The sequence below is a fragment of the Gymnoscopelus braueri genome (genome assembly GCF_963280865.1).
Source record: "Gymnoscopelus braueri genome assembly, chromosome: 2".
In the NCBI taxonomy this organism is placed as follows: domain Eukaryota; kingdom Metazoa; phylum Chordata; class Actinopteri; order Myctophiformes; family Myctophidae; genus Gymnoscopelus; species Gymnoscopelus braueri.
This window is the reverse complement of record NC_137604.1, coordinates 13,857,485-13,869,627: the sequence shown is the minus strand read 5'-3', so window position 1 is coordinate 13,869,627 and position 12,143 is coordinate 13,857,485. Positions and strand designations below refer to the sequence as shown.

The 12,143-nt window shown below is 40.5% G+C and overlaps 1 protein-coding gene across 1 annotated transcript in view; it reads right to left on the bottom strand.

Annotated features, from left to right (window-relative positions):
- Positions 1 to 11,675, bottom strand: part of LOC308094254 (transient receptor potential cation channel subfamily M member 4-like) — a 36,062-nt gene extending 24,387 nt beyond the window's left edge. The window contains exons 1-5 of the mRNA XM_080440791.1: positions 11,315 to 11,675; positions 11,013 to 11,080; positions 10,673 to 10,847; positions 9,376 to 9,556; positions 7,607 to 7,770 (exon numbers count right to left, since the gene is read on the bottom strand). Of these exons, the coding sequence (XP_080296917.1) occupies positions 7,607 to 7,770; positions 9,376 to 9,556; positions 10,673 to 10,847; positions 11,013 to 11,080; positions 11,315 to 11,449 (723 nt within the window). The 5' untranslated portion in view covers positions 11,450 to 11,675. The remainder of the gene's footprint in view (positions 1 to 7,606; positions 7,771 to 9,375; positions 9,557 to 10,672; positions 10,848 to 11,012; positions 11,081 to 11,314) is intronic.
- Positions 11,676 to 12,143: the final 468 nt, after the last annotated feature.

The following is a 12,143-nucleotide window of genomic DNA, read 5'->3' as shown; positions in this document are numbered from 1 at the left end:
GACCCAAAGAGAATGGATTCAGTTTTACCCAGGTGTAATGATAGTTTGTTATCAGCGAGCCAGGTGCAGATTTAATCGAGTTCAGAGCTGAGGGTTTTTTCGACCTGTAATTTGTCCTTGTACGAGACCAGGAGATGCAAGTCATCCGCGAACAAGAACCAATTGCAGTCACAATTAAGCTGTCATGTCGTTTTTATATAAATTGTCGGGCAGAAACCAGCAAACTTTTTTTTCTTCATAAATCAACGCTGTGTGTGGGTTAAAACAATATTGAACCAATGAAAAATATTAAAAAGCGCTCCTGACAAAACCAGCTAACTCCATTGGTTCGTCAAACTGTCGGCTAAACCAGCTAACTCCACCCCCTCTCCCCTGCGTGGCACACAGAGCTCAGAGCTGCTGCAGAGCTGAAGATAAACACACTTTAACGAGGCAGAGTTTTTCCCCCGTAGTCTGTTAAAAGTAACTATGCAGTGTACCAGTTTATCAAACTTAGCACTGACGCTAATGTTATGAAAACAATTAACTCTATTTCTAAAATCTATATGTAGTGTTTTCTGAGGAGAGCAATGTGACAAGAAATTAGTTCATATAGCATTTCTCTCGCCAGTACTACTGAAACTGCAACTCTGTGAACCCCTCTTTGCAGAAGTTATTGTTATATTTAGAGTCCTGCTTATTATTGTAGGCCTATGTAAGCAGTGTCATTAAGCATCAGGGCATTACTTCACATGTTGTGATGCATTGTGAGCTCTTATCAATGATGGACAAAACCTCCTAACTCCACTTGAGCTGGATTAGGGTAAAGTGGTGATGATTTCGCAGAGATATATTAGGAATAGTAAAGCCCCTAGTATGCTTCCGTGCGGAACGCCACAGCTCACTGGGAGGGGGGGGGGCAGGGTTCCGTTCACCTCCACCACCTGTTCTCTCCCCTCCAGATAGGATTGCATCCAGTTCACTGGATGCTATCAAAGCTATGTTATCAAAGCCGATTGCTTTTAGCTTATCAATCAATATAGAGTGATTTATGGTGTCAAATGCCTTTTGGAGGTCCAGCATGACCATGCCGCAGTATTTGCCCATGTCCACCTGTTTGATGCGGTCATTCAAATAGAGAAGGCTTGACTGTAATACTATGTATAGGGGAGACAATGAGTTTCATCCTGGCATTTGCCAAGGCACCAAGACAGAAATACCAGTCAAAGTGACGACTGGCCGGGGAGGTGGTTCCGGGTCACAGAATGGAGTAGGTGCACTTTTGCTTCGCCGTTGCTCCCGCAATTTATCATTATACTTGTAAAGCCTCTTTTTCTACATTCAGTTGAGATAAACTGCACTGACTCCTTCCTTATATACTCATTTTGTTTTGCGTTCTTGAAATAATTGAAATGGCTACCAAACAGCCGAGAAAATGTACCAAGAGTGACGACGCTGTCCCCACAGAAATGGCGGCCGTTGCTAAGCTAACAGAGGACCTGAAGGTTTCCCTCACCCACGAATTCAGAATGACCTTTGCCTCGCTTGAATCTAAGCTAGATAGCCTCCAGATAACCGTCGCTGACCACGGCCAGCGTCTGTCTGATCTGGAGGATGGTCTGAATCAATATAGCGACAAGTTGGAGGAGGTTGAGGCCAGATGTTCGGCTTTGGACGATAGCTATGCTAAGCTACTTTCTAAAGTTATCGACACCCAGTCCAGAATTCGCAGAAATAACATCAGAGTCATTGGTTTGGAAGAATCCATTGAAAGTGAACGACCCTGCGACTTCTTTGCCGAAGTACTGGTGGAAATTCTGGGCAAGGAGGTGCTTCCAACACTGCCCGAATTGGATCGTTGTCATCGGGCCCTGACCGCCAAGCCAGCCCCCGGATCCAGGGAAATTGTTCTACAAAGGGAAACCAGTCATGATCTTTGAGGATTATTGTCCGGAGGTGGTGGAACTGCGCTCCGGCTATCGTGAGGTCATGGGCACCCTGTGGAAGCAAGGATTCAAGCCGTCTCTCCTATTCCCTGCGAGACTGTTCATCAGGACCAAGAACGACGTAAGGAAGCAGCTTGCATCACCCAAGGAAGCCGTAGACTTCTTGAAGACACAGCGCAGAGCTGCCCAGGAGCCGACTCAGCCGACCGAGGACGAGGATGCCCCAGAGCCGACATAAAAAGACGGACGCGTCGGACGGTAGTATCCTCACTCTGGCCTGTTAGCTTGTTGCTAATTCATTGACCGTCATGTCTACTTTTTTATTTCTTCGTTTTCACAAAATATTTCCGCCTATATGGGCGATACTCTAACGCTGGGTGATGTTTGGACGCTTGGGAATTTGTTTCTGTTCATGTCTTTTTTCTAAAAACATTTAAAGAGTCTATGACACTCGGATTTGTGTGTCTGTTAAATGCTAGGGAACTTAGCGCTGTTTTCTCCGACCTTTTTTATTTTTTACTTTTTTGCTTTTCCTATTTTACTCTTTTAGAACTATACATACATTTTTTTTGTTCTATGGGCGATGCTGTAAGGATATATTTTATGCCTCGAAGTGTTTTTATCTGACGCTGTTGGGATGTTTTTTTTACTTATTTTGTATCTGGGGGTTTTAGTATTAGCCATGTTTATTGTCGCTCGGCCGCGCTAGGGAGCTTAGCGCCGTTTACTCTATCCTTTTATTTTTGTTTATTTTTTACCTATCCTATTTTATTCTCTTAAAACTTTACTTTTTTTTTTTTTTTCTATGGGCGATGATGTAAGGATATGTTTGATGCCTCAAAGTGTTTTTATTTAACGCCGCTGGGATGTTGATGTTTACTTATTTTGTAACTGAGGGTAAAGTTTAGCTTGTACATTAGCCATGGTTATTAGCCATGTTTGTTGTTGACGGCCGTTCACTTCCGGTCGGTCGCGTCATCGGCAGGAATACAGAGCGGACGGGGCTTAAGCAATTTCAGCCTGTCCTGTGTGTGTGTGTGTGTGTGTGTGTGTGTGTGTGTGTGTGTGTGTGTGTGTGGGTGCGTGTGTGTGTGTGTGTGTGTGTGTGTGTGTGTGTGTGTGTGTGTGTGTGTGTGTGTGTGTGTGTGTGTGTGTGTGTGTGTGTGTGTGTGTGTGTGTGCGTGCGTGCGTCAGGCTATTGTTGTGGGTAGCCTACTTGTGTTGTTGTTGGACCTCTTGCTAACAAAGTATAGGCCTAATAGTATAGTGTCATTGCTGTAACATGGTATTTGGAATGTGACGCTGTTGCTGCAGCTAGGGTGTACTATACGGGTATATGGGTAGCTTATACTATATGGGTAGCTTATAGTATAATAGATATAGATTTCTCAGCTCCCCACCCAAAATCACCATCAGCCGCTGCTGATTATTTAGATTAACAGTTTCTAAAAAAATAACAGAGGACATTGTGAGTAACTCTCCCAACGCTCTCTTTCAGATGTATTTCAGTAATACAGTCTCTTCAGTTTTACTGACCTATCCTGTACTATATCGCTATACCAAGTCCATATTGTATGAACATTGTGAACAGAGGAGGACGAATTACTCGACCCCAGTACTTGAGTAAGAGTACAGATACTCCTTGGTCAAATTCACTCCACTATAAGTAAAAGTAGCTCAGTCAAAATGTTACTCAAGTAAGAGTAAAAAAGTAATTGTTTTTAAATATACTTAAGTATTCCAAAGTACATGCTTTGACAAATACTTAAAGTAAAAGTAAAAGTAGAAGTACATTTCTTAATTTTGATATCAATTAATTGCTGTAATGTTTTCACAATGAATTTATAGGACCTTGTAACTCTTGTTTCAGAGAAGTACTGTAACTCTCTGAAACCACCTGCACTGCATGCACTGATGTGCTTGCTTGTAGATGTTATACAAAGCCTTCAGAAACACCTATAACAACATAGAAATGACTGAGGAACCAGAACTAAATACTTTTACTCCTATACACCCATACAAGATGTAACAAAGAGGCGAGCGGAGGGGGAAGCCAGAAACACGGCTAGTGTGAGAGCAGAAGTTAAGCCAATTGCATTTTAGGGAAGAAAAAAAACAGCCAACCTACACCAATGCAACTAGTCTCAACTCCTTGCAACACAACTGTTTTAAGGTCAACCACACCGATGCAACTCCTTGCAACTGCCATTGGGGTTAATGTTTGCAAGTAGTTGCAAGTAGTTGCATGTTGCAAGTCCTTGCAACATGCTTGGCGAAACATTGTTGTGGATGTGGAGTGGGCTTAAAAGTACTCAGTACTTTATAGTCTTCCTAGAAATATACTCGAGTAAAAGTAAAATATTTGTCTTGGAAATGTACTCAAGTAAGAGTAATACGTATCAAAAAAATCTAATACTCAAGTAAAGTACAGATCCTCAGAATCTGTACTCAAGTACAGTAGGCCTACTCAAGTACATTTACTCCGTTACTGTCCACCACTGATTGTGAAACACATTGCAGTGTCCAAGGCACCCCTGAGACCAGGTTTGCCCCTGGAAACCACTGGCCCCAGCATACACACAAAAAATGCAAACAGATGCCATGATGCTGCATGTGATGCTTGCAGGCTTTGTGCCCAAGGTGCTTTGTCAATTTAGTTTGACTCAGGCCAGGTGTGACTACTTCAATCTAGCCTGGATTAGTCTGGCCATGCCAGGCTAACTTCAATCAGCCATCACCCATCACACAGTTTGGTTTTCACTAGACAGTAAGCACTCATGTTGGTGTTCAATTTCATTTATTTTGGTTTTCACTTGACAGTAGAAGCACTATTATTTATGCGTTTTGTTGAGCTGAGTAGTCAAGAGAAAGTTAATAAATAGTATTAGAATATGTTAGAAATGTGAACATTTTAGTTTTACAGCATTACAAATATATTTGATTTGATATTATTAGATTTTTATCATTGTATTCATTGGTTTTCTTTTATTGTTATTGTTTTCAGTTAAAAACACAAACGCATGCCGTCCTTCTGAGTGGACCGGTCAAGAACTCCTTGACAAATTGTTATTTTTAAGTCTAAAGACACATAAAAACACTTAGTAACATTTTTTTAATCACAATTCATGCGTGATGAGATGGGCGAAAATACATTGAAAAGTATTTTGATACAAAATACAAATACTGGGTCAATTTTTTTTATCAAAATACAAAATATAAATACTTGTCTGAGAAATGTATTTGAGACAAATACGTATTTTGTATTTTGAAAATACATGAAAATACATTTTTATAAAAAATAGTAAATGATTAGTAAATCTATAGATTGATTGCCAAATATTAAATGAATTGCCTGTCAGAGTTTCTAAGAATAAATTGACCATTTTTGGTCATAGCGGTCGGACTTTGGCTCTGGACAATCGGATGTCTGTATATGTCAGTCCTTGTCCCTTTTATACCCATATATGGATATCGCTGATGTCATCAGTACATGCCCATATATGGGCAGACCCTTTTTTGTGCCCATACATGGGGCTGACTGATTTGTTTGCGGCTGATGCTATGACGACACATAGAGGTTAGACAACACACTCCACATTTGGGTGTAGCTGCATTTGGAACTCCTTATATGGTTATGGCTGAGTCAGATTGACGTCAGAGGTCCGCCCTCCGGCCGGTTGCCCTCCCATTAACCAATTTTAATATAGGATGCAGTATGTAGCATATAAGGAAACCAGACCTTATGGCTGTGTTTGTTGTTGTTTCCATGGACATGGTGAATAAACAAGGCTGCACGGAGCCACAACTTGAACTTTATTTAGTAAATTATTGTCTCCGCAATTGTCTCCAGGCCGAAGGCGTGGCCGAGACTATGTTTTTGACCCTGTCCGTCCGTCCTGTGTCGGTCTGTCTGTGAGCAGCTAATCTCCGGCCCCGTTGGACCAATCGGCGTGAAACTGTGCACGCACACTCCCTGGAGGCCAGAGCGCAACCTCTGCCCCAAATCTTCATATCGGCCTGTTATAGCGCCACCAGGAGGCAGATTTTTGCAGAATACATTTTTTTTTCACCTACAGATTTTGTCCAAACATCACACAAATCATGATCTCTATAGTCTAGTCCTGTGATCAAGACAGATGTGTCCGATTTTTCATATTACCTGATTGGCTTAGATTGGCTTCCAAAGTTTGCAGGTGTGGTCCGTTTTTAACAAAATGCCTCAAATCATGAACACAGCACCCGATTGCCGTGACACTTTGCAGACACATTCCCATTAGGCCAAGGAAGAAATGCCACCCTACATTTTCAAATCGGCCTCATGGTGGTGCTATAACAGGCAGATTCACATTTTGGTCTTTAACTCTTGAATCGTAGGTCATACAATAAAAATAAGCTCACCAAAATTGGTACCTCTGTAGTCATGTGATGAATCTGTCAGATTTTTTCGATTTCATTCCGATTGACTACGATTGGCTTTCAAATTTTGCAGGAGGGGCCCATTTTGCACAAAAAATGCCACAAATCATGAACGCAGCTCCTGATTGCTGTGAAATTTGGACACACACTCATAGTAGGCCAAGGAAGAACCTCCACTCCAAATCTTTCACATTGGTATGGTGGCGCTACAACAGCCCACTTAACGTTTTGGCCAATAACTCTTGAACTGTAGATTCCTTGAATTCTCATTCTCCATATAGGCCCCGGCCACCTGTGCCAGATTATATTTTCTGCCATTTAGCCTTTTCTTCAAAACACACTTTTTGCTACTACTCCTACAGATTAAAAAAAAAAACTCACACACACCGCTACACATTATCTCTAGGGTCATGTGATCAAGATGTATTAAGTTAGATTTTTCAGATCCCATCCCAAGTGGGTATGACCAAAGTTCTAAAGTGTCTAAAGTGCCTGGGTAGGCGACCCGGCCTGGCAGAGACCTGTGCTCCGAATAGCAAACTTTTCTATTTTTTTATTTTTTTATTCCACAGTGTAAACCTGTGTATATGTTTAAAATTGGTCAATTTGAGAATACATTAAAAATCGGAAAGTATCTTGATACAAATTACATCTAATTTTTTCCGTTCCAACCAAATACAAATTACAAAATACAAAAAAGTATTTCAAATACGTATTTCAAATACATGTATTTCAAATACTGCCCATCTCTGAGCGTGAAAGGGTTAAAACAAAACAAAACAAGCATCAGAAAAAAAAGGGTGGCCCCCCTGCAGTGACTCAGAGGACCGCCTAGGGGTCACGGACCCCCTGTGGAATACCCATGATGTAGATCCCAGTGGAGAGTATGTACTGTGATAGGTTTCCTTCTTTGAAAAAAAGTGTGTGGCCAATTGGAAAACAAAAAACAAAAGGAAAACAAAAAAACAAGAAAACAGCCAACCTAAAAGAAACTAGTACTTCACAGCCTTCCTACAAATGTACTTGAGTAAAAGTAAAATATTTGTCTTGGAAATGTAATTGAGTGAAAGTATAAAGATAAAAAAAAATACTCAAGTAAAGTACAAATACTCAAAATATGTACTTAAGTACTGTACTTAAGTAAATTTACTCTGTTACTGTCCACCACTGCTGATACCCCAAACTTAGTGCTGCTTTTAAGGATACAATGTAAATATATTGCAGTTATAATGCCGTACTTGTAAACAGTGTTTACATGTACATACCTGAGGGTAGACCAATCGATGTCGGTTGTGCAAAAGACCCCAGGGAGCGATGCCCAACGCAACAACCGAGTTGTCAGAAAAGTCTCCGGCGACGAGGTCCCTCACCGCCTCTCCTACACATCTCCCTACGCCTTCATGCAAACCTTCTGTCAGTATCCAGGCTCCTGAATGTGCGTATATGTGTGTGAAATATGTGTGAGCAAGAGTGACATAAAGAGTTTGAGTGTTTTGTTGGCAGAAAGGGAGAGAAAAATACACGCAAAGTTGATTGTTAGAGATGTCCTGATAATCACAGTTCAAAGCTGACATTTTATATAAAGTTGAAAAATAAGCTTTAGGAGACATGGGGTGCCACAGTGAATTTGGTATCAATCATTAACTCATCAACCTTTTACTCCACCACTTAAGCCAATTAGGTCTTTAGTCCTATGTATTGTATTTTGATAACTGAAACACATTATTTAATATTCAGAATGTTATGCCAATTTCTGTCATTAGTTTAGTCGACTATTGAAGATTTCTTCTCTCCCCTGAGTCCCCTGATGCCATTGTTGGATTCACACGGCGGCAGATGCCTTAGGAGGGCTAAAAGAATCATAGAGGACAAGCAATATCCCGAAAACAGTCTGTTTGAGATTATTCAGAAGGGCAAGCACTTGAGGTGTCTCAAAGCCCAAGGCTCAAGCTTCAGAAAAAAAGCTTCTATCCGACAGCTGTTAAAGCCATGAACAGCGACATGGAGACATGGAGGTCAGCTGATCGACACGTCACATCCACCCAAAGGTAAATGGAAGTTCAGAAGTAATAGTGATAAGATATAATGAATAGAGGAATACTCAGGGGGCCCTATTCTGACCAAGGCTATACCCACTGCCCACTACCCGTGAATTACTGCCCGCAACCCGTGAATTAGGGAGAAGGGAGCTGGCACTGTCCCTAAACGGTATTTTGCGGCTGCTATACCCGCTATTCGTTATGCCGACTCTGTTATTTGCGCCTGGAGGTGTGCCCGTGGGCGTGTTGTTGCATTATCCCCAAAATTGCTATTTTGCCCACACATGTTTTGGAAAGCGCATAGCGGATTCTAAAACCACTCGCTATGCCAAATTCGTTTGGTGGAGCACGCCTGCAATGGACATGTCAGGAGTGGGCTGGAGCACACAACGGCACAACATTCAAAGGCTCCCTCTTTCCTAATTCTCAACGAATCTCTGTGATTCTAATTTTCCTATAATCAGCAGAGTGTCAATTCCTTGTGTCAAATGTGTTTATATAAGATGAGATCAATTTGCGAGAGGAATAAGCAACCAGGTCTATGAAAACAAGCCCAAAAGAAGCAACTACAGGCCACATGAGCACTTCAAACCTATATATGTCGGCTACTAAACAATGAGCATATTTATATATGTTGGCTATTTGAAAATAGCCGATCTACAAGCTCACAACCGCAACCCGCAACTGCCATTATTTACAAGCAACTTTACAGAACAACAAGCCCAACGTGGCTTATAATAAGCAGACCTGGCAACATTGGCAGAGTCTTGGGCAATGGCACCTGGCACAGTGATTGGTTTTATTATTGTAACGCCCAAACTACACCTATGCATAATGTAACGGGTGGTGCAGGTGTTTTGCGGATAAGGCTGGTGTCCCAAAATAGTAACTTTTGCACGGGAATGCCCCTTGCACCACCCTAAATCCCCAAATAGTGTATTTAGCCAGTCTGGACTAAAATAGGGGCCTGTATAGTTTCCACATACACAACACACCTTTGCTTTGCAAGGCTTTGACCAGACCCTGCCGGAGGACCTCTTGAACCCAGATCTTGACCTTTGCACTGACTTTTCCTCCCATCACAGACACCACCAAGTTGGGTTGTTGCAAACCCCACCGTGTTGTCATCAGGTCGTAGACAATGGAAGGGTCTGTGTCCGATGACAGGCGCAGGAACTAGGCGATCAAAGAGACATAAGATGATGACAGTGATGGAGGGTTGGGGTATACCTGCTCAGCAGGGGTGTCGAACTAATTTTCTAACTAAATAAATAAAATATTATTGATCTAATTAAATCATTCCGTTCCGTGATTCCAACATAACCATTGGACCATTGGATGACCACGATCTGCAATCCTTTTATAGAAAGAGATTGAGATCGGCAATTTTTTATTTATGCTTATTTATGTTATGACACACAACAGTATCGCAGATCTACAGTACAAGCCCATTGGCGATGTTCGATGCGCGATACCGTCATGTGTCGAAGTATAAACCAAGCTTATTGAGGCTTGAAAAGCACCACTCGCTGAGTTCTCAACCGATTTACACACAGTTTGGTTTGTATGATACAGGGTAATTGTTTAAATTAAGAATGCAGATTTTCATACCAAGATGCTATACATAGATAGTAAAAAAAATATTGTTATAACTTATAAAACAAAACAAGTTTTTGTCTGTTATTGCAGTAAACGGATATGGATCACAGCAACATTTATTATTAGCCTAGTAAAAAAGCTGTAGTACTGTATAATTATCATTTTTGCTAATGTCATTAGTTAGGTTATATCTGTCTTTCACAAATGAATTACTAGGGCAGGGCCTAAATACAAAATAATAAATAAAGTAATTTTAATTTATCAAAATAAACATACAACATAGTACATGTTGGCATATGTTTTGGTGACATCATCAGTAGGCAGGTTTAGTCATTTCAAACAAGACTTCAATTATTATTATTATTATTATTATTATTATTATTATTATTATATATTTTGTATTAATGTGAGAACTATGGCTTCTATTATAGCATGCTAACTTTCCAGGCATAGAAAGCCTGCAGTTTGATTCCACATCGATGATGTCACTGGTAGGCGGGTTTCTGAACTGTCCCCTCTGAGCCACAGACCGAGTAGACAAAGAATTGCACCATATTATAATGAGCATTAATGAGGACCAATTATATGAAGATAGGTTGAAAATGGGTGCTGTGGTCCTTTAAGAATTTTAGATTGATGATGCAAGACAGAGTACCATGAACCACAGAGAACATTTATCAGGTTGTCACTTACATAGCTACACCACTGGGATTCCAGAAAATGCACCCTTCCAAAGGCATCAGTTGGATATTCAGAAGAGTGCTGGGCACTGTCCCAGTGGGTGACCACGGCCGTGTTGAAGGAATCGTCCAGAGCCACTGGTAGATGGTTGTTCCTCAGACGTCCACACTGACATCGCGTGCCATTTCTGAGTGAGACAACAGGGCAATACATCAACTAAGCCTATCATGAACTCTGTGCAATCATCAAAATATAATTTCTAATCAGTTCCACAACTTCCTTATTTAGTTTTTGCATTTTCAGTGACTTTCTCGTAATTTTAATGTTTTGCGATAAGGGATGTATTGTTTACCTGGAAGAATCCCCTACAAAGGTGGTGCACTCTCTTTTCTTGATGTGTTTTAGTATCCATCCAGCAGTCTAAAAACATTTTACAGAGTACATAGTATATTACAGCACAATGCGTAGGCCTAAAGGATATTTACGTTTTGGATGATTATGGTGCAAATTCATAACTGCATGGGTTAGATCTCTTTTTTTTTAACTTTGTATTTGCACAGTGAAGTATTTACACAGTACACTTTTAATTTTGTTCTTTTGAAAATATATGGTTAACGTTTTTTTTTAATAAATAACCAGTTTTATAATGCCCACCTTTTTCATAACAGAAGTCGACTCTCTCTCTTCTCTTGTTAATCGTCTCTTTTCATTGTCGCTCTCTGGGTCACTCTCCTCTTCCTCTTCAGATTCAGATATTTTGCCACTGCCTCGTCCCTCTTCAAGTTCCATCTCTACTCTCTTTCCCTTGTTATGCTCAAAGTTAATTTAAAACAAATTGAGGAAGTATCTGTCCTTCTCTCTTGAAAGTCTGCTGACAGTCAGGATAGTTGTGACACTGCATTCCTTTAAATCCTACCATGCACTTCATGCAATTATCATGTCTGATAGCTAGGAAAAGCTTGAGTCTGAAATATTTATACTTAGTTAAAGTTACCGTGACGCGGAACCAAATGAGAAGAGAATACGGAGTTCAATAAATTGGGAGAATTCTGAAGAATATAGAGAAAAGCAGCAGTTTACATACAGTCAGTAAGTCACTCCCCTGAGGGGAGTGACCTAGGAGCCACAAAGTAAGCCTTCTGTTTCAGCCAATCAAAAGCCGCGGTCAAAACAATAAAACAAATACATGAATAAATAAATGTCACCCCTCTGGTCGTAATCAGATTTTTTCCATTTTCTATTCAAAACACAAGAACATAAATTGGAAAATGAGGCGATTTCCTTATTTTCCATTTTTCCATTCTGAATGTATTATTGGAACAATACAGCGAATTACTTCTGGTAGCGGTTAAAACGAGAAATGATAAATAGGCCTAGACAAAGACAAAATGACAAATTGAAATTGAGGGCTTTTTCTATTTTCTCAACCTTTGATTCAGAGCCAAAAATTAGCAAAAATGAGCCATTATCCATGTTTTACTTG